Consider the following 24,093-nt stretch of genomic DNA (forward strand, 5'->3'; position numbering starts at 1 on the left):
AGAATGGGCACTATCTTACTTCAACATCTACTATAAAACTAAGAATCAAGACCATGTAGTATTAGCATAAGAACAGACAAATAGCTCAGTGGAACAGAAGAGAGAGCACAGAAGCAGATCCAGACAAATACAGTCAACTAATCTTTAACAAAGAAGTAAAGGCAATGTAACGGAGAAAAGGCTTTTCAACAAATGATGCTGGAATGACAGGAACATTCACATGCAAGAAAATAAATGTAGATACTGACTTTATACCCTTCACAAATATTAACTCAAAATCAATCTCAAACCAAACTGTAAAAGGCAAAACTATGAAACTCCGAGAAGAGAAGAGAAGAGAAGAGAAGAGAAGAGAAGAGAAGAGAAGAGAAGAGAAGAGAAGAGAAGAGAAGAGAAGAGAAAACTTAATGACCTTAGCTATGGCAATGACTGTTTAGATACAATCCCAATTCATGAAAGAAATAACTGATAAGCTGAAATTCGTTAAAACTAAAAACTTCTCTGAAAAGACACAGTCAAGAGAATGAGAAGGCAATCCACAAACTGGGAGAAAAAAGATACATCTGATAAAGGACTATAATTTAAAATATATAAAGAACTCTTAAAACTCAATAAGAACACAAAAACCCTGGGTTTTAAAATGATCCAAACCTTAACTCACCAAAAAAGATATACAGATTGAAAATGAGCTCAGAAAAGATGATCCACAACATATGTCACCAGGGAACTAACTGCAAATTAAAATAAGAGACCACCATTCACCCATTAAAATAGCTAAAATCCAAAAAACTGACAACACCAAATCTAAATAAGGATATAGAATAGGAATTTTTTTTTGAGAGAGAGAGAGAACATGGCATGCCAGCACACGTGAGCAGGGTAGAGGCAGAAGGAGAGGGAGAGAGAGAATCTTTAGTATAGACTCCGTGTCCAACACAGAGCCTAATGTAGGGCTTAATCTCATGACTGTGAGATAATTACCTGAGCTGAAATCAAGAGTCAGATGCTTAACTGACTGAGCCACCAGGTGACCCTAGAACAACAGGAATTCTTATTCATTGCTTGTGGGAATGCAAAATGGTACAACCACTTTGAAAGGAAGTTTGCCAGTTTTTCTTATATAATTAAATGCACTCTTACCACATGATCCAGCAATCATGCTCCTTGGTATTGACTTAAAGGTATTAAAACCTTATGTCCACACAAAAAACTGGCACACAGATATTTACAGAAGGTTTACTCAAAACTGCCAAACCTGAAAACAACCAAGATGACCTTCAGTAGGTGAAGGGATAAATAAACTGCGGTACACTCAGACAATGGACTATTATTTAGCACTAAAAAAAGATAAGCTATCAAGCCATGAAAAGATGTGGAGGAACCCTAAATGCATACTATTATTAAGTGAAAAAGCCAGTATGAAAAGACTACATAGTATAGGATTCCAGCTGTTTGGCTTTCCAGCAAAGGCAAAACTATGGAGATAGGAATTACAAAGGTGAGTAGTTGCCAGTGGGTGGTGGGGACGGGATGGAGCACAGAGGATTTTTATGGCAGTGAAAATACTCTGTATGATACCACAGAGATGGACACAGGTCATTAAACATTTGTCCAAACTCACAGACTGTCTAACACCAAGAATGTAAACTTTGGACCTTAGGTGATAAGGTATGTCAATGCAGGTTCACAGACTGTAACAAATGTACCACTGTGATGAGAAATGTCGGTAACGGGGGAGGCTGTGCATGTGCAGGGGCTAGGGATGTATGAGAAATCTCCGCACATTTCACTTAGTTTTGCTCTGAACCTAAAAATGCTCTTTTAAAAGTTCTATTTTTAAAAAAGTGAGCTCATTAATTGCCACTTAGGACCTCTGACCAATAAAGGATGACCAGCTTGGTAATAGAAGGGGTAAGAAAGTCACACCTCCTTGGAAGTGTTTCCTAAATTTTATTTCTCAGAACACTTGTGCCAAGAAAGGGTTCCACATATGACTTCTCACTAGCTACTCTCAATAAGCCCCCAGAGGCAAAGCTTACTGGTTTAACATTCCAGGTCCGGATAATGTAGGTTTTCCCTGTGGTCCCAGTTTTCTCTTTGTAAGCACTCTGGTTCTTACTCAGCTCTCCCCTAAAGATCACCATTCCGTGTTCACTTCAGCTTCCCAACGCCAGGCTTCAGAACACAGCCAGCCACTCCTGCCAACACGCAGACTTGTTTCACAACAAGCTTGAGGATTCAGGCTGGAACATCAGTCTCTCCCTCCTGTCGATTTCTACTTTACAATGAAGTTCATCAATGTAACTTATAAATACAGTAGGTCCCATGAGCTTCTGTGACTTCTGTGTTTCTCCGAGAATCAGAAATGATCAAAAAGAAGAGATTCCCACCACTGCTGATCGTGCCCCCATCTGTTTTCTTGAGGTAAAAAGACTCCTTTCTGAGCATGGCTCCGGGTTTGTGCTAGCTGCCATCTGACACCACCACAGGGTGCAGCTGACACTGCTGTAAAGTGTGACTGGATAAAGCCTCCAGTCATCATTAACCGCAGGCGGTGGGAAACATGCAGCAAAAATGCCAAGAGCCTGAGAAAATGTAAGAGTGACAGGAGTGTAGAAAAGTAGGATTGAGAAGGCCCCTGACAAACCCTGCTTAAAACATACTCCCCTTTGCTCACTGTCTAATGATAGCAAAGCCCTGAGAGGTAGGGCCTTCATTAAAGAATTAGAATCAGTTCTCTATAAATATGGGGGAAGGTATGTTTCTAGCCTTATAAACATAGGGTCATTACACTGAAATTGCTTATGTGTCCATTAGTATTTTCAACCAATCACATGGAGCTGATGACCATCAACTGCTAAATTCCTACTAATTTTGACAAGTAGATTCCTAAGCCCCCTCACTAGGGTAACCAACGGAAGTGACCATATCCTGTTTTCAAGGCTTCCACAGGGAAACAAAGACAAGGAGCTCATGGACTGTCAGGGCGGAGAAATGCCATGAGCGGCTGTGCAGAGGGAGGCGTAAGCACAGTGCTACAGGTATTTGGAACACAAAGTTATTTCTCACACAGGGAAAAGGAGAGACCCAAGGGAAGGCTGGATGAAGCAAAAGAAGCAAATCATACATGAGGTCAACTCTAACAGAGGAAGTTCTGACCTCGGGCACAAGGAGGGGAATAAGCAAAGGGGGAAGCAGAGAAGCAGAACAGGGCTGGTTTAGAGCATAGCAATGACTTGGTCAAAGGCCATTCAATGGGTAAAGAACTGTCTTTCGGTAAACGGTGCTGAGACAACTGGATAACTACATGTAAAAGGGTAAAATTGGCCCTACCTCACATCATGCATAAAAAATTAACTCAAGGCGGGCCTGGGTGGCTCAGTTGGTTAAGCATCCAACTTCAGCTAAGCTGATAACCTTGAGCCTCCTGAGTTCGAGCCCCACATCTGGCTCTGTGCTGACAGCTCAGAGCCTAGAGCCTGCTTTGGATTCTGTATCATCTTCTCTCTCTGTCCCTCCTCTGCTTGTGCTCTCTCTCTCTCTCTCAAAAATAAACATTAAAAAAATGTTTTTAATTAACTCAAAAATCGGGGCACCTGAGTGGCTCAATCAGTTAAACATCCAACTTTGGCCTCAGTTCATGTTTTCACAGTTCCTGAGTTCAAGCCCCATATTGGACTCTTTGCTGTCAGCCCAAAGCCCCTCTCTCTGCCCCCTCTCACACATGATCTCTCTTTCTCTCTCTCAAAAATAAACAAACATTAAAAAATTAACCCAAAAGGGATTTGATCCCCTTTCTCTCTTAGGAGAAAACATAGGCATAAGTCTTTTGACTTTGGATTAGGCAATGGTTTCTTAGAGCATCAAAAGGACAGCAACAAAATGAACTGAACTACATTAAAATTTAAAAATTGCACTTGAAACAACGGTATCAAGAAAGTGAAAATGACAACCCACAGAATGAAAGAAAATTTGCATAATACAGAACTTGTAATTAGAATATAAAAAGAATTCTTACAACTTATTAATAAAACTACAGTGAGACATGAGCTCACATGCACTAGGATGGCCATAATCAAAAAGAATGACAATGACAAGTGTTGGCAAGCATGTGGAGAAACTGGAAATCTCACACTATGCTGGTGGGAATACACAATGTTGCAATCATTTTGGAAAATGTTTTGTCAGTACTTTAAAATGCTAAATCTACAGTTATCATATGATCTAGCAGTTCTACACCTAGCAGTATACTCAAGAAATGAAAAGACAGATACCCACAAAAATGTATACACAAATGTTCACAACAGCATTATTCAGAAGACCCAAAAAGTAGAAACCCAAAGGTTCACATGCTGAAGAATGGATTTTTAAATGTTGCACATATATACAATAAAATATTAGGTAATAAAATGGAAAGAAGTACCGTTACATACTACATACAATGTGGTGAACCTAACTAACACTGTTCTATGAAATAAGTCCTCAGGAAAGCCCACATGTTACAAAATTTCCTTTATATGAAATGTCTGGAATGGGTGATTCACACAGAAAGCAGATTACTGTTTGCTTAGGGCTGCAGGATGGTGGATTAGGAAGAGGGAGAGGGAAGTAGGGAGGAATGTGGAGTAATTGCTAATGTGAATGGGTTTTTTTTTTTTAAGGGAGATAAAAAGGTTCTAAAATTAGATTGTGGCAATGGTTGCACAACCCTGTGAAAATGCTAAAAACATTAAACCTTAAATGGGTGAATTATAGGGTAAGTGAAATATCACAATAAAGCTGTGTTTTAAAAATGCAATTGGATTAAATTACAATGTAAAAGTATGTAAATCTGAACTGAGAGAACAAAAAACTTTAGTGGATCATAAAACACTATAAACCTAATTAAATGGAAAATGATAACCTGGGAAAATGTTTTAGTGACATACATGACAGATAGCCTTAAAACACACAAGAAAGCTGTGATGATTTGATAAGAAATACCTATCAACCAAATAGAACACAGGGCAAACACCACAAAAATCCCCCCCACCAAAGAGAAAAAACGACAAGTATATAATAATCTGCTCTCATCGTTCGTTACATTTTCACCCAGTAATCCCACTTTCATAATCTGTCCAATGAAAATATCAGAGATGCCTTTAAATACTAATATACAAGAATGGTCTTCTACTGTTCTTTATTTAGTGGAAAACTGGGAACCTTTCACATGTCCAGAGCTCAGGCAAACGGACAAATACATCATTGTTATTTATTATGTCGTACAAACAGGGCAGGAAAGACATTCAACCGAGTGTCAGAAGAGGTGGTCTTTCTGGGAGTAGGAGGAAACCAAGATTTTCTATATCCTTAGTACATTGTTGTAATGTATTTTCCTCCCCAAATATGATTTCTAAAATTTAGGAAATAAAGATATCTGTGTATTTACCTTCATTAAAAAAGAATATATGATTATTTCATCTAATTCCCTATCAATTGTTCTCAAACTTTGCTACATATTAGAATCACATGGGAAGCTTTTTCTTTTTAAATCCCAATGCCCAGGCCACACCTCAGAACTCAGAAATCAGCATTCTTTAAAACTCTGGGGTCAGTCCAAGGTACAGACAAACCAGGATCAAGGATGGGGAAATAAACGGCATGCAGAAAGGTCCTCACAGTGGAGCAAAGGCATGCGCATGAGTTCTATGTGTAAACACCGGAACAACAGCAAGTGTGTGTCTGGGTCACAGCTGGGCGTGGCAGTGAGGCACAGGCAGCCGCCTACTTCTAGGAGGAGGCTATCAAATAACAAGTCTCCAGGAGGAAACAAACAATGTTTTCCTATTCACACAGCAGAAGGAACTGTCCTTGCTGAAAGTCAGAATGCTGAATGTGGCCCTCATTCGGTGAAAGCAGGGCCTACCACTAGCTGGTTCTGCAAGCAGGCTCATACTGTGACTGTGCATTTCCTGTCACAGATGCATGTGGGCACATAAGCCTATGGTCTCCCTGTGTGCATGCAACCAGAACACAAAGCCGCGTCATTTACAGCTCATGTGTCAACATACAGGCAGAACAATGCAGACTGGAATAGGAGAACGTGCTGGGGACAGAGCAGGGGACCTGGGCTTAGGCCAAAACTCATATTAATAACTTGCCCATTGGGGCCAGTTCTAGACCTTGCATCCCTTCCGTATCTGCAAAGGGGCCTTCACAGGTGGCCTGGCAGCCTATCCAACTCTAACCTATGATCTTCCCTACATAATAGAGAGTGTGGCTATAGCTAAAACTGGAAGCCAGCTTTGTGTTTTTCTGACCATGAACTTGATCTGACTCAGCTGTGATAATTCCCCTGACACAGTATTGTGGTAAGAAAGGAAATGAGAATTGTCTATGAAGTGCCAACAGAAGGGGAGTTCAAAAGAGGAAAGTGACAAGAGGACTTCTCTCAGACCCTTCTTACTAACTCTGAGTGGTCCACAGCTAGGCTGGACAAAGCACCTCACCAGCACTATCCATCTAAGATAGTTCCCAGAAGACATTAACTTCAAAAAGAAGCCTCTCAAAGAATGCTGGAGTAAATGTGAAATCAATACAGCTTTTCTGGAAAGTGACTGGGCAGCATGTATCAAGAATCTTTAAAAATGCAGTCCATTTAGTTCAATAATTCCACTTCTGGGAACGTGCCACTCTTGCGAGATTAGATGTGTATAAAAATTACTGGACAAACATTCACAGTAGGAGTTCTAGAGACTGCGTGCACAACAATGTGAATGTACTTAACACTACCGAACTGTACAGTTAAAAATGATTAATCGAGGATGTGGAGAAACGGGCACCCTCCNGCAAACTAATTTTTATAAAATAAAATTTAAAAAACTAAAAATAAAAATGATTAAAACAGTAAGTTTTGTTATGTGTATTTTACCACAATTAACAATTTTGAATTCATAGGCATTTAATAGCAAGAATAAAGGAAAATGTCATGATTTATGATACAATTTAAAAAAAAAAACTGGAGTCCCTTGGGTGGCTCAGTCAGTTAAGCATCCGCCTCTTGATCTCGGCTCAGGTCATGATCTCACGGTTATGAGTTCAAGCCCCACATTTGGGAGCCTGCTTGGGATTCTGTCTCTCCCTTCCTCTGCCCCTCCCCTGCTCTCTCTTGCTTTCTCTCAAAAATAATTAAAAAAAAAAAAAAACAAAAAACTACAGTAACAAAATAAATAAATAAGCCTGAAAAATAACAAATATCCAACAACTGGAAATCAGTTAAAAATCAGTCATACAGGGGCGCCTGGGTGGCTCAGTCGGTTGAGCGACTTTGGCTGACTTCGGCTCCGGTTATGATCTCATGGTTCCTGGGTTCGAACCCTGCATTGAGCTCTGTGTTGACAGCTCAGAGACTGGAGCCTCCTTCAGATTCTGTGAATCCCTCTCTCTCTCTGTCCCCCACCCCCATGTCTCTCAATAAATAAAACATTATATAAATAAATTAAATTAATAAATCATTAAATTTTTTAATGAATCATGAAATATTGAAATAACAGACATTAAATCTCAAGTTCTTCAAGCAAATTGGAAATTGTTCATGATATAATACTAAGTGAAAAAAGGCAGCACATGTGTGGTCTCAGGTCTAGATGGAGTAGATAAAAATAATTTTTTAAATAAAAATGCCAAGAGTAGTTCTGTTTCTATCCTGGGATCTCCAAATTTTCTACAAGAAACACTCTCAAAGGGTGAGTAAGGGAGGGCCTTGGCAGACAATTAACTTATGGTCCAAAAATCAAAGGGTAGAAAGACTTCTACTTTACAGGCTGTCAGCTTTGAGGTTTCTTTAAGAAACAGAACAGCCAGAGGGGTTTCCACAATTGCTACATCAGCTCTGTCAACAGAGACAGAACTAGAATCGGAAGTAGCACAGGTGCAAGTAGCCTGCACTATCCACTCTTCCCATATAAGTGAGGATGAAAAAAGCATGATCACCCACTTCCCACCATCTGCTGCCGTACCCCCATCATGGTATTTTAAAAGCTTGCTTCTCACTCATGCCCTACCTTTTGAGTGTTTCATAATGGGCCCAAAGTCATCTGGGAAATATAATCTGAATATAAAGTAACTAATGATATTACTAATAAATAAACCACAGGAAATGGGCTTTGCTCTTCTCTGGAAGACAAAAGGATACATTACGAATATTAATGACTTCTTAGTCCAAAAAGGCTTGCAACCACCACAAAACTATAAGGGAGACTGGTCCTTGTTTTCTTTAGCCACAAATGTAGTTTTCATTCAGAAAAAAAAAAAAACCCAGAAATTGAAACAATACTCAAAAACTGCATCTTCAGACTAACAAGGGAAAAAATATAAATATATGGAGCAAGGTATTAGCAGACTAAATAATACTAACTAGCAATAGAAGTAAAATGTAAGAAACTCAACAATGAAAAATCCAGGGTCACATTACGGCAAGGTTAATGAAACTCTCTGGCCCAGAGTTCCCAAGGCCCAGGAGCTAATCATCTATTATATTAAAATACAAACTTTCATTAATACAGGCTGCATTGAATGCCTATTACAGGGGTTTATAGGATTTGACCTTTGCTAAAATAATTTCAGACCCTGACAATTTCTTGATTAGCATCAATTAGTTAAGAGTTTCTATCCAAACAAGTAAAACATGTTTAGGTTTTCTTTTTTTTTTTTAATGCACCCTCTTAAAAGAGAGAGAAAGGGGTCTTATGTTACAAATGACAACATAAGTCATCAAGGTAATTTCAGAGCTAGGTCTGAAAAATGACAAGATCCTAAAGCATAGCCCACTGGTACAGGCCTCAATACCTACGGGTGCGGCATGCACAGCGTGTTTATTGTACCATTAGCAACAACAGTGCTAGCTTTTTAAATAGATAGCTATTTTTAAATCCAGTGCACGTTCACAACCATATGTCAACTAATTTTACAGACAAGTAGAACACTAGGTCTCTGGATACTTTTCTAACAATATGGCTTGAACAGAAACCTGCCTGTGTTAGACACTGTGGAAAAACGTTGTTTATTGTCTGAGGTACTCTGAGTCACTGACATTTTTAAGCAAGCATCTATGCCCTTAACTTCCCTTTTGAATTAAAATTGCCAAGATAATGAGGCCAAATTACCACTGTGAGACATTAATTTGCTGCATAAAATTTGGGCAATGCACAAGCATGGCTCCGTTAGAGAAGAATCTGCTTAGTGTATTTAATTTGGACCCAAAGCATCTAAACAGAGAGTATTTTCTTCAATCCATTAAAAGGCTGAATGTTGAAAAACTACTCCCTTCTATTCGTAAGGACTTTCAAAAAGTTTGGCAGAAATAAATTTTATTCCCATGGAGAAAGGCAAACTATAGGATATTTTCTCAACACTAAGGACATCAAATTTGGTCAGGACACAGAAGACCAGGCCAGTGATTTCTGGCCAGTGAGCCTATAGCCTCTGAGATTCTTCTAGATAGCCATACTTCCCATGCCTGCCATGCCATTCATTGCTGCCTAACATCCCACTAACACTTCACAAAATAAACAAATTATAACTATATGAGGTGATAGATGTGTTAATTAGCCTTAGGGTAATCATTTTGTAATATATACATGCATATATAAAATCACTATATTATATACAGGAAACAGACACAATGTTATGGGTCAAATGTATTTCAATAGAAGTGGAAAAAAAACAAATTAAAAAAAATAAAAAGACTGAAGTTCCACTAAAACAAACATTTAGTTTGTTAATAATAAAATCCTATGTGAAATGCATATTCCCTAGTCTCTTAGATATTCACCAGGTCTAAGGCCCAAGAAGCATCAATTCCTTTGCAGCAGCACAGGCTATACAGGAGGGCAAATTCTCCTAAAGGTCATATCTCTGTACTTGGCACTTGCAAGTAATATTCCCTTAGGAATCCAGATGGGTTCAGAATTCTATTATGCTTTTTATAGATGAGGTATACTTAAAGAAGACACCATGCCCGTCCATGCCCACCAGGCACAGGACGCACATAAACACACTGACTCAAGGAAAAAAGACAAATGACGTAGCTGATAAAGAAAAAAGTATAACACTGTGCACAGTTTTTATAGAGTGATTCCAATGGGGTAACCAGCAAGAAAGGCAGTGTGGGAACCATGATTTGAAAGAAGAGAAGAAATTTGACAAAGAGATATAGTGGTAGGGAAAGGCAAAGAGAAGGAAGGACATTCCAGGAATTTCCCCAAATACTGATAAACAGGTCAAATTCCTTGGCACAGGAAATTGCTTCATACCAAAAGGTTTCCAAGTTCCAGCTAATGACTGGATTGTAAACAATGCTGTCCAAAATAAGAAAGCTCTAGGACAATAAAAGATTTTGGACACTTACCAATTCATAACACCATTTCTAACATTCAAAGCCTCAAGGTTTGCTCTCTTAATTTTGTCACCACATAAACTGCAAATGATTCAGGAATCATGCCTATCACATCTCAAGTAATACAAATATTTAGGAAACCAGAAAAACAGACACCAATTTTATAACCCCAAGACACACTGGAGACCAATTCCAAACATATTCATGGGTAAATGAGAAGAATCCTTACACTGGCATACGATCGATCAATAAAGGTCCCAAACTGTTCTGCCCTCAGTAAACAAATGCTTAGCAAACCTAGAAGAAGATCAGCATTCTGGAAAGGCTTTCCTCACATTTGATTCGTAACCTCTCAAAGTTAAGTAACATTTGTGTTTTCACTACTAATGTTAAGTGCAAAAGGTTGGTAATGATGAGGGAAGCCAAAATACTTTAAACAAGTAATCCATGACACCTTTGCTCCCAGCCCCTTACGAATCTGAATTTTCACAAATCGTATAGCTGCTCAAATACTGAGTAATGTAATCAAAAAAGTATATCAGTATATAACACTTGGCAGTAATAAATGGACTGCTGTCAGACTATACTTGCCAAAATCCATAATCTTTAAATGCACTACAATGAGTTTAGATTATAGCATTCCCTAATTCACCATCAAGAAAACAAGACCAATAATTAACATTGATATTGATAACAAGATCTTGAATCTTTGTAAAAGTCTAATCTGAGCAATCAAAATAGTTCATATATAGGTTGAACTAAAGAAATTAGTCTAAATTCAAATCAAAACTTTATTTTTGAAGATTTTCTTCTTTCAGAAGTTAAACCTCCCAGGAAATTTCTTACAAGCACTAGTTTTGCTTAATTTCAATACATGCATTACATATATAACCGAGACAATTAGTAAGGGTGCTGTTTTCTTGCTTATTTACCTGGGGATTTTTTATTTGATCTTGATTGCACCGAATGAGACTGTCGAGGCAGCAGAGGTGATGAAGGCAAAGACATTGAGACACCTTTGGCCAAGCTCACCCTGTAGGTGTCCTCTGCTACAGGGAGGCTGCTCACAGAAAAGTCACCACCATGGCCAGGGGGCAAGACTGGGGGAGAAGTCTCTGGACCAAAGTCACCTCCTGGAGTAAAGAGAGAAAACCTTAAATTAATTAGATCATCCATTACAAGCAGATTAATTCCTAAGAACTACATCCTTAGAATATAATTCCCATATATCATCTATGTATGTTGTTTTTTTAATGTTTTCTTTTCCTCTACCATTCTTATGACTTTTTACTATGTGAGATAAGAGTCGATGAACTCAATGAACTCAACCTCATACGCCTTTCTGATCAACTGGCCCAGTTTCACTCCTAACAATGGGTCGAGGGAGCCACCAATCTGAGATTAAGACTAAGTATGAATGATCCACGAGAAGCTATGATTTCAGCTGAAGTGGGGAGGGAAAGAGGGTAGTTACTGGTCTTTTTTTTTTTTTTTTTTTAATGTTTGTTTATTTTTGAGAGAGACAGAACACTAGCAGGGGAGGAATAGAGAGAGAGGGAGACACAGAAATCCAAAGCAGGCTCCGACCTGCTCTCAGCTCTCTCTGCTCTCAGCACAGAGCCCGACCCAGGGTTTAAACCCACAAACTGTGAGATCATGACCCAAGCCAAAGTCGATTAAACGACTGAGACACCCAGGTGCCCCATGGGGGATTACTGGCCTTACACAAGTATCTTAGAATAGATTCGAACACCCAGATCCATTCCAGAGCTGGATTCATTCCTCATTTCTGTTCAATAAGGGATCCCAAGAGAGGGTCTCTCTACTTCAACATTCCTCTCCAGCACCATACATCTCTTCTCTCATTAGATCTACTCCATACTCCCCATGGCACAGGCCCACTCTCTTTCAACTCAACCAGCCCAACCTTTAGTCATAAGACTGAAATATGGCTCACTGATGAAGCTGGTTCTCCCTGGTATTCAGCCTAAGAACAAACAAGCTTATTATGATGAAATCAGATATTCAAGGGTAAGCAGGTACGATGACAATATACAGAGGATGCAATTACAGTATAGAGAGTACAAAAGGAGGAGAGTATGTTGGCTAGGACTAGCCTCTCTGAAAAAGATACACTGGTCCTCAGGTATTCTGATAATATGCTCTCCTCTTACCACTCCTCCCCCACCCATCACTTTCTCCCCTCTAGTGGGTAAACGAAGCAACTGAGGACAGGAGAAGAGGGAAGGTAAATCATTACCCTGATGATTAAAACATCTACAAGCTCTAATTTACAGACAGTACTGGAAAGATATAGAAAGTTTTCCATAAGCAAACTAGTCTCTCTGATAAACACTACCCAAATGCTCCTTAACAGGCTTTCCTGGCTCTGAAAAATCAAGGCCTGGATTTGAATCAGAACTCAACTTGTGTAGATCTTTGTGCACAAGACTCAAAAGGGATGTGGTCCAAACCATCAAGTTCAAATTGCATCACTGTGCTCGTTTTTCATGTTAGGAGACACAGTAACATAGATAGTCATCCCCTCCAAACATGGGCGTGGGGGGGGGCGTGGGGATGGGGCTTAAAACCAGCAGACAGGCTCATGCTTGACCCTCAAAGGCAGCTCAAAACCAGCAGAGCTGTGAACAGAAAACCCATGGTTCCCACAATGGATGAGCTGGTGACATCAGAAAGGTAATCTTAGTCACACTTGGGCCAGCTCTGCTTGAAAGATTTTAACAAACTTGGACATTTAGTGATAAATCTCGAGTTTCCCAAGGGACAGGTATTTAAAGAAGAAAACAGAATTACCGGGAAACTCTCACCAGAATTTTCAAAAACAACAGCATTCAGGCAAATGTTCTGTCCCTGAGGGAAGGAAGCAAGCAAGAATTAGTGGAAATCTTTATATCCTAAATCTACATGAACAGCACTGTTACCCTCTCTGGTCCTCCTATAACCCTCGCTCACCCTGCTTCCTGATGTGTACGGTTAAGATACCACCACCACCAATTCTCAGGACCCAGGAGCTACTCTTACACCACTGCAGAGAAAGTCAGAAATCTTTTCGAAACCATCCCTCCTTGAGGTCTTAAGCCAGGATATGAAGTTTCCCAGCTGCCTCTCCTTTGACTATCAATGAAAGAGACATTAAAGCAGAGCTGGGGGTATACTGCAATGCCAGTGCCCACTGGGGCTAAGTGCCTCCCCCACTGAGGAGATTTGAGAATGCAGAGGGACAGAGAGCTGTTTTCTCCAGCCCAGTATCTGGTGCTCATGACCAGTCCCTACCACCACACTGGTCTCATCTAGGGTATGCAAGCAGATGCTATGCCCACAAGCATGGCACCTGGTCACCTGACTCCTGGCTATTTAGCAAGAAAACTAGGAGACAGAGAAAAACATGGAAAGTGCTGAGGCCACAGTCCCAAGGGGTACACACACAGGATGTGCCAGGGACCTTGAAGAGGTTGTCCGTGTGGTTTAAAAAGAGCTATACTGCCCTGTGGCTGGTGCTTATACCATCCTCATCACCAAGCTGGTAGTCAAATGTCTAGACTGGCCTGAGAGAAGCAGGCACTTGGACAAGGTATGGTCTTCTCTACTCACACACAAATATTTCTAACCTATTATACAACAAACAAAACAAAACCCAAACCAGACTTCAAGTCCCTTAATTTGGATGGGGACACAAAATTAGGGAGAAATGCATCTATTATAACACCACCAGAAATAAAAAGTAAAGCTCCTTACTGAGAAAGGGTTTATTTTCTTAAATACTTGTATTCTCCAATGTGCTACAAGCAAAGTGGGGAGTGAAGGATAAAAGAAAATTAAAGAGTTTCCTAATTACAAACTGTGCCTATAAACTTCGTTTATATCAAGCAAAGCAAATATTTTCATTAACTGCAAGTATGGTGGGGATGAGTTTCCAAAGCAGGCTGTAACCATGAGGACCTTCAGCCTTCCAGGCAGCTGCACTCTGACACTGATTTTATGTGGTCTGCAATAAAGGGACTTGGAGATGGGGCTTGGGAAGGAAGGGTTTCTATTTCAAGATTACTTGGACATCTTACTCTATTATCAGTCCCAAACACTTTCTGTTGGTTTGTTCTTCAGACACAGAGACCCCTAACTTCCAGCTTCCATTTATTAGAAAGGCACAAAGCAGGGAGAGAAGTTTTATGTATGAATAGGCGGCATGAAACAAGTGGGGTGATCCAGCAGCTTAGAAGCTGGAGACAGCATTCCAGAGCCTGGTGCTTTAATGACATACAGGCAAAAAGGGTTCAGGTCAAAGTAAATCCAACAACATCACAAGGATCCAGACAATGCCAGTGGCAGAAAGTAAGAATCTCCTAAGGGCATACGTGAGAATTATATTAATACTGGTACTGGGCAACAGGACACCAGAAATTCTCGGATTGATTTAACATTCCACAACAGATGCTTAAAGAGGTTTTAAGTAGAATTAAAAACATTTCGCTGCAATAATCAGCACTGTGGACACATTTCCTTTAGCTCCAAATAGTTGGTGTCCTTTGAACTGTGACCTATTTTATTCCCACCTCAATTAAGTGATAAGATGCACTTTGATCACCGTTCCTGCCACTCCAGAAATGCCAGGCTAGGTAGGATGACCATCTTATCAACCACCAATGATCTATCAGGTCTCCTCCTGTTCCACTGGCAGAAAGCTGGGACATGGGGGTTAAAAGTGACAAGCAAAGGTCAAACACCTAGAATGACCTCCTCTCCCAATTCCAGAAACTGGCCAGCTCAGGCTCTAACACACTACCGCACACGTTTGAGGGGCGCCTGGATGGCTCAGTCAGTTGAGAATATGACTTCGGCTCAGGTCATAATCTTGCAGTTTGTGGGTTTGAGCCCCACATCAGGCTCTCTGATCACAGGGCAAAGCTTGCTTTGGATCCTGTATCTCCCCCTCTCTCTGCCCCTCCCCTGTTCACAATCTCTCTCTCTTCTCAAAAATAAACATAAAAGAAAAAAGAGGGGAACCTGGATGACTCAGTTGGCTGAACGCCTAACTTTGGCTCAGGTCATGATCTCACAGTTTGTAAGTTCAAGCCCCCTGCTGGACTCTTTGCTGACAGCTCAGAGCCAGGAGCCTATTTTGGATTCTGTCTCCCTCTCTCTCTCTGCCCCTCCCCTGCTTGTGCTCTGTCACTCTCTCTCAAAAATAAACATTAAAAAAATTTTTAAAAAAAGAACTATACTTTGAAAAAATATGGACGTCTCCAAAACAGTCATATCCTTAAATAACAAGTCTATAAAGGGTCAGCATGGTTTTGCTTTTAAAGTTTAGGCTTTGCAGGTCACATACAGCCTCCAACACATGAGTGCATGTGCACACGCGCGTGTACACACACACACACAAACTCACACAAACTTTTATTTTATAATCATGTCTTTGAGTTGCAAAAATAAAAGACCATAAATAGCATGGGGGGGCATAAGGTTCTTCCTATTTGTAATAAATATAAGTAAATATGTACATATGCAGATATGCACAAGACAAAGGAACTATAAATCCAACTCATAGTTTGCCAAGATAATGGAATTATCAAAGGGGACAACGCCATCCAATAAGGCATTTTAAATTGCTAGAAATGGCTTTGGATAACAGTTCTTTAAAAAATTTTTTTCACTGTTATAGTGTGTAAAGGGATTCAAGTTCACAATGGAAGAAAATGCAAATCTGGGAGATGATGAATGTTTAAAGGTATCTATGCAGAATGGCAATGTCCAACATTACAGATTAAAGTAAATGGAGTGCAGGATTAGAGAAGGTTTAAAAAACGAGGGCAAAGAAGCCAGGGAGATGAAAGCAAAATCGCATTTCAGAAAGAGCAGACCCGAGAAAGGCAAGGGTGAGCTCAGACATTCAGGTAAATAGGTCTGCAGATGCAGGAAATAAGATTTCCATTTATTGTGCCATTGAAGNGAGGGATGGAAGCTCAGAATAGAAAGAATGTTCTGTTTATCCAGTTCCAGAAAACGGGACTTGTGCAATACATTTAACTAGGGCATTAAATGTGTTAGGGCATCTTTTGTGCAGTCTCCGCCTGGGAGCGCATTAATGTTTCTTAAACATATTTTCCATCATAAGGTTTTATAACCACATAACTCATATATATTTACAGAAACCTAGAAAATTGGAAAAGATTTCATCCCACAAGATCCAAGTATCATTTTGGGAGCCTCTGGAAGGCTCTCTCTGCAACCGAAAGCATTTTAAACTGTTTTATGTCTTACAGGATCTCCCCAAGTAACCAGCCAGAGCTACTGATTGTTAATGTACATTTTCAAAAAGAGAGTTAAGATAAATGTATCCAAGAAAGCAATTTTCCAGAAATTCATAGAGTCGTGACTAGGACTCAAACAATACAGCTAAGAGGCAACAAAGTAGCTAACTTCCACCCCCACTCCCCAGTACAGAAAAACCTGGTCCACAGACCAAGTTTATCCTTTTGTCTTCAAAAATCCACCAAGCAGATTCTACGTGGAGACCAGTAAATACTACCCTCACAGTTTTATTCTCAATACTCAGTGGTTACAGAACCAGACGTACTTTACCCTGACACAGACCATGAGGAAAGAAACTGGCATTTCCTTTCTTACTGTCAAAATTCTCCTTTAAGGCAGGTCACCAGGCAAGAGTTTCTAAGTTTAAAAAATACAAGACCTCAGAAAAATTCCTACCTCAAGCCCTAGAGGGGTGTATGTTGACACAATAAACACCTTCTTTAATGTACTATGTGTCAGGACGGTTTGTTGGAGGCACTTTATACCCGTTATCTCATCCTCACAACGACCTCATGAAGCGGAGACCACCACACAGAAGGTACCCAGCATCCTGCCCAAGAACACCAGCCAATGGCAGGGCTGGGTCTGAATCCAGGCAGTCCAATCGAGAATCCATTCCACTACCCTGAAAAAAGGCTACTGAGCTATACCTTTCGCCATTACATCATTTTGAATACTTAATAGGGAATGCCGAAAATAGTATATGTAGGTCTATGCACAGTACCAGGCCACTGTGAAAAGAAACCTGTTCCCTCATCTATTTTCACTTTTCGTGCCGGCTGGTTAATTAGCTCCACAGCACTCCTGGATCATTCCATTTGGGAGGCACCCGGGCTCAGATCATTAATTTTCTTTCAGTCAGTCACACCTTATGCTGTCACCATACAAGCAAAGTGGATCCGAGATAGATATTTAGTCACCAAGCACCTTAGATAGTTTCTTCTCCTTTCCCTTTGCACTGTAAATTCATTAAATTCTTGTAGCCTTTGAGCCTGCCCTCTCTGTCCAGGGTGGATGTGCTGAGTGTCATTCTTGCCTCATTGAACCAAGAATGTGGCCACTCTGCCCAGCCCAGAGGAAGAAGAAAGCAGTGGGCCAGCTGTGGTCAAAAGCAGCCCGATAGGGTTCATCTTCAACCTGCTTGGAATCCATTATTCTAGATTTCCTTGTCAGGAATACTCGGTACTTGGGTTCCTGAGTCCCCTGGAACACCCCTCACTCAGATTCTGCAGATTTGCTGGGCCTGCTGCCCGCCCCACCTCGCCGACTGAAGCTTCACTGCCCTATCCCAGCACCCAGGGAAACCTGAGCCCTTCCAAGTGAGGCTATCATAACTGGTCTGGGGTATGGCTCAGGCACTGACAGTTCTCCCCCAAGTGATTCTCAGGGACAGCCAGGATTGAGAACCCACAAGGCAGAAAGGTGGTCAAAGACATCCAAAATGTTTATGCTCCTATTCCAAGACAGATGAGGGAGAGATGGAAAGGGAAAACTGGAGGACACCATACAGATGATTAAAATACAATGTACATTCCTTGAGTGTGTGTATATGTGTGCCTGTCTGTATGCACATCTGTTTATACACTATAAATTTATTTATATAAATCTGTGTAAACATACACAGTTGTACATGTGGGGGGATCTCTGGAAGGACACACAGGAACCAGCAGCAGTGGCTGTCTCTGGGAAAAGGAACTGACCAACTGGGAGCAAGGATGGAAGGTATATACTTTCATATGGTTTATATTTTATATGCATATGTTTCCTGTAAATATTTTATATTTGCATTCCCTAGGATTGAGCCATATATAAATATGAAGATCGTAGGCCTAAATGGCCACCACCCATGATGGCCTGACCTGGCAGGTGAATGAAATGAAGATCTATTCCACAAAGACCATCCAAAGGGACCATGTGTGGGGCTGACTGCTAGGTGACCTTATGTTCTATTGACTGAAGTGGATGCAGTACAGGACCCTGCTCTGAAAAAGGTCAGATTCTTGGTAGCACTGAACACACGTGCTCCCATCATCGATGGGCTCTGTGTAAGCACACGTTTCATTTCTTTTCTGCCCACCCAGCACTCCGGGTCTCTTCCAGGTCCTGGGCATCTCTGCTGCTGGTGGTGGAGTATGGGCACACCTGTGGTTTCAGCACACACAGGGTAATCCAGAGGTCTGCCAGGAAGAGGACAGGAAGGAAGAGAGACAGGTTTGGCAGAAAGATAGAGGGAATGGGGAGAAAGCAGAGGCTGAAAAGGTTAGTAATAAGGCAGTCAGGACCAAGGAATATGGAAGTACAAGGAAGAGGGGGAACAGCCAGGAGTACAGGGGGTGGGGAGATGGGAGGCTAATGGTGGTAAAAGCATCAATTCCTGTTTCATTTAAAATATCACCCAAGACCCTGATAAGATACTTGTAACTACAAAGAGACAAGCTCATAAATGCAAAAAGCATATGTAAAGATAAGAGAGTGTCAAAAAAGGAAAAATTCCCAGTAATGTTAAGGATAACAACAGGGCATCCTTTGTTGTTATTGCAACAACCAGGGGCCTAAGCATACTGAGCCCACCAGGTCAGGGAGCTATCCAGGCCCTTTCCTGGGCATCCGCTTCTGTCTTTACCTCACACTTATTAGCAGGTACCAACAGATCCACGTAGGTAAAACATGTAGGCTGACTAGGGGCTCCTGAGTGGCTCGGTTGATTAAGAGCCTGACTTTGGCTCAGGTCATGATTTCACCATCTGACTTCAGCTCACGTCATGATCTCATAGTCTGTGCATTCGAGCCCCATGTCGAGCTCTTTGCTGAGAGCTCAGAGCCTGGAGCCTGTTTTGGATTCAGTGTCTCCCTCTCTCTCTGCCCCTCCTCCACTCGTGCTCTCTCTTGCTCTCAAAAATAAATAAAATATTTTAAAAATTCTTTAAAATAATAATAAGCATCAAAAAAAAAAAACCAACCAAGGCTGACTAGATCTTTTCTCTTTGATGAAAAGCCTCCCCTACAAACACCCACAAAATAATAGATGATGGCAGAATGAGGAAACATTCTGAGGAATGCTTATGAGAAAAAGGAAAGGAGTATCTTCTTGAAGACCCCCTGCCCAAAAAAGGACAAAGAAAAAATTTCAGTGAATTGCGTGGTACCCTAAGTAGAATACAGGATATATGCCTTCATATGCTGTGATATTTTGACTATTTTACCTATTCACTAGGTTCACATTAAAAATAAGAGGAAAAAAGCAAGGAAATTTAAAATGCAGTAGCCAGATTTTGATCCACATTTCAGACACAGAGAATAAAATTAACACTACAGAAAATCCACTCAAAGATCAAGAACAAGCTTAAGGAAGTCTACCCAGATGCAGAGAAGGGCAAACATTTTAATGATGTGTAAAAAGATTATAGATATGAAAAACAAAAGGTGTTTCTCAAAAGAAATGAGGACATGATAATTTTAAAAACTAAGAACAAATCTTGGGGCACCTGGGTGGCTCTGTTGGTCAAGCATCTGACTCTTAATTTCGGATCAGGTCATGATCTCACAGTTCGTGGGTTCGAGCCCCACACAGGGCTTCACATTGTAAGTGCAGAGCCTGCTTGGGATGCTCTCTCCCTCTCTCTGCCCCTCTCTATTCATGTGGTCTTTCTCTTTCTCAAAACAAACAAACAAACTTCAGAGAAGAAAAAAAAAACAGCAACAGGGTACCTGGGTGACTCAGTCGGTTAAGCATCCAACTTTAGTTCAGGTATTGGTCTCATGGTTCTTGAATTCAAGACCCGCATTGGACTCTCTGCTGTCAGCACAGAGATGGCTTCAGATCCTCTGCCCCCTCTCTCTCTGCCCCTCCCCTGCTTGCATGCACACACACAGGCTCTCTCTCCCTCAAAAATAAACATTAAAAAAATATATATTCTGAATTAATGTATGTAGATAAAAAGGACCCCACCATACCCTAGGCTGTTTCCCTCAAGGGAATGCACCTTAACTCATCCTGGCAAAATTAAGCTGATAATTCTTTCTTTACCACAAACATCCAGGTAAGAATATAGTTTCAAAAAAATTAAAAAATTTTTTAAGAAAGTGTAATGGGCTACGAAAACCACAGAGACTTTCAAAGGAACCAGAACCCAACTGCCCTCAGACTGCTTATCCTAGTTCCTTAGGCTGTTACCCACAAACTGGGTAGCTTAAACAACAGAAATTGAAGGCTTCAAGTCTACAATTTAAGGCTGTTGGTCAGGACCAGGCTCTCTCTGAAGGCTCCAGGGGAGAATCTAGTCCATGCCTTTCTTGGTTTCCGGTGTTGCCTGTTATCTTTAGCTTGTAGATACATCAATCTCTGCCTGTGCCATCACATGGCCTCCTCCCGTGTCTGTGTTTCTTTCCTTCTAAGGACAGTCATAGTAAATTAGGGCCCACCCGAGTCCTACATAACCATATTTTACCTTAATTACATCTACAAAGACCCTACTTCCAAATAAGGTCACCTTCACAGGCACTGGGGTTTAGAATTTCAGCATCTTTTAGGGGGACACAATTCAACCCACAACACTTCTTTTCTCCAACCAATACCAAAAAACAGACATCAAACCAAAAACCACAGAATTTGAGGGAGGGAATCGCAAGACCAAACCCTATAAAAATGCACAAAGTTTTCCATTAAGTACATTATCAACCAACAAATACAAAAAAAACATTATCAGATACTCAAAGTCTCAGAAAACGTCCAACCCATTTATCCATCTTGAGAAAACAGTTACTTAAGAACCAAAATTAACTACTCAATGCTGAGGACATTACCATTAAAAAAAAAGAAAAAGAAAAAGAAAAAAAGGCAATAAACTCTTGCCCAAGCCCAGCCTTCAAACACTTCACTCAACTGTCCCTCTTCTGCTTCCAGCCCTTCTCATTCAGGAAATGTGGTTTTTGAACCATATCCTTCACCCCATAGTGCAGAAACAATCTCTTACCTTATCTGGCAACCTCTTAAAACAATAATGCCCTGTGCCAGAACTTGTTAACAATGGCTAACATTTTTTTGCACGGTTGTGACACTGGGCAGACAAAGCTCTCCCACACCACCGCCCTACCGTTCCCTAAACAAGCAGAGGATCGCAGAACACCACGACAACCATTTTCATTGCCAAGGAACTAAAATTACGAAAAAGAAAAATCTGAGTTTACCATATGATCAACATTTTTTTAAAAAACAAACGGAGAAACATTTAAGCCAGTATACACAATTTTGTGTATGCTGCATGATAACAATGGGAAAATAATATGCACAACCAAAAGCTAGAAGGTTTGATAAAATGTTGATGATTATTCTTAACGGGGTGGAAGTAGCAGTGGTTATTCCCTTTTACATTTTTGGTTTGGCATATGTTCTGACATTTTTACCATGAAAAAACATACTTGGGCACCTGGGTGGCTTAGTCAGTTGAGCATCAGACTTTGGCTCAAGTCATGACTTCATGGTCTCTGGGTTCAAGCCCCACATCAGGCTCTGTGCTCGGAGTCTGGCCTTGGATTCTGTGTCTCACTCTCTCTGCCCCTCCCCTGCACTCTCTCTCTCTCTCAAAATTAAACATTTAAAATTTTTTTAAAAAAGGAAAGAAAACACTTTATTTTCCATTGAACATTTATTTGAAACGTAAGTTTATAACCATCATTTTCTACATCTGGAGGTTTTCCAGCAAGCCCCTGCTGGATACCTGCCATGTTACTGTTCTCATGAATCCCCTTCCCCAGGAACAGGAGCTTACTTTCCCTTATCCATGCACCTCCCACTGTGCCTATGCATCCACCTGGCTCAGACTTGTCCTCATCCATGTAGCTTCAACTGTCCACAGTCCTCTTTCCCCCAGGTCTAACAGACATTGATCCTTATAGGCTGTTCTCACAGGGAAGGTCTGTTCTGTCTTCCTCATACAGTCATTGTGCAGTCCAAAATCCAGTTCCTTATTCTACATACTTCAAAGTACTGAATAGGAACCTCACTGCCCCAGCTCTGTCTACACACTGATTTCTCTGCTTACAACTTCCAATCTCCAACCAATTAATTAACCCTTCTCTTAACATTCAACTTTCTCAAAAACAATATCCTGAATATGACTTCTTATAACATAGAAAACCCCACTTTTTCTGTAGATCTTGAGTGAGACATGAGGAAGGATGACAGTGAGATCATTGTGCTGCACGGCTCACATCCATGTGAATGGTGCCCTGGAACTGCAAGGAGGCAGCCCTGAGGATTCCAACTACTCATTGAATATCCAACTCGTAAAGCTATTCTCCATTTTAATTACACGCTTAGCCCCACTATGACTTCTGGAGCTCACTTACCCTTGAATTTAATATTGCAGGAAGTACCCAAGTAACACATCAGGATTTATAGTGAGTGCTCTGCTCTAACTAGATATGCATCCTCATCAAATGTAACTGTGCTGATAATAATGAGCGTGATTACGTTAGCTGTAAAGGCCTTACTTTGTGTACCAGACACCTTGCTAAGCACTTTATACACATTAGCTTATTTATTCAGCTTATTCCATTTGCTGTCATTGCCCCTGGGCTATAGATGAGAAAATTAGGGAGCCTACTAAGTGAGCTGCCTAGGGCCTCACAGCCTGTAAGTGATCCGTGTGGATTTGAACCCAGGCAGTCTGACCCACAGTCCGAGTTCTGCATCATGGCTTTACACTGGCCTGCCTTTGTACACCATGGATCTCCTAACCAAGGTGTGTACCAAGCATGGAAGGCTGTTTAGTGCTTAAGAAATTCTGACTGTCATCCACAGATAATTTAGCAAGTCATGTTTCCCTGAATGATAATCATCAGGAACATTCTGTCATATTGGACACGATGACATTTTGGGGGTGGAAAAGTAAGTGGAAGGAAAAAGACTTGTAGAACAATACCATAACCAGCACACCACCCCCTCACTGACTACTCAGATCCAAACTCTGGCAGGCCCATCAGCAACACTCTTGCCAACCGGCCTCGTTACAAGAGAAAGGAAGGAGAAGATGGAGCTGCTACCATTTATCTCATTTCAACTCCTTACAAGGAAAATGGGATCTACAAACATTTGAGGGGAAATGCCTCCAAGTTTCTAGGCAGCACTGAAAGTTTCTTCCCCACAAAAACATGTTAAAAATGCAATATAGCCAATTCAGCACACATTTGAGAAAAAAGCAGACTAAATCAATTGTGTACATGTGGCTGTTTAACAAAATCCTTTTCAGGCCTGTACTGGGGGGCAGGGAGTGGAGAGAGAGAACAAGAAGACATTTTCTGCATCTGTTATTTTATTTGCTATATTCCTGCTCCACCAGCACCACCAGCACCACAAATTGGGTAGGGGTGGGGGGAAGGGAGGCAGC

At 40.9% G+C, this 24,093-nt stretch overlaps 1 protein-coding gene across 7 annotated transcripts in view; it reads right to left on the reverse strand.

Moving 5' to 3' along the window:
* TANC1 (tetratricopeptide repeat, ankyrin repeat and coiled-coil containing 1) overlaps positions 1-24,093 on the reverse strand; it is a 239,414-nt gene that overhangs the window by 118,461 nt on the left and 96,860 nt on the right. For all 7 annotated transcript variants that reach the window (XM_077761028.1, XM_077761027.1, XM_077761025.1 and 4 more), the window contains one exon: positions 11,308-11,508. In XM_077761028.1, coding sequence (XP_077617154.1) covers positions 11,308-11,508 — 201 coding nt within the window. The remainder of the gene's footprint in view (positions 1-11,307; positions 11,509-24,093) is intronic.

Source organism: Crocuta crocuta, unplaced genomic scaffold (assembly GCF_008692635.1).
Source record: "Crocuta crocuta isolate KB4526 unplaced genomic scaffold, BGI_CrCroc_1.0 scaffold153, whole genome shotgun sequence".
Classification (NCBI taxonomy): Eukaryota; Metazoa; Chordata; class Mammalia; order Carnivora; family Hyaenidae; genus Crocuta; species Crocuta crocuta.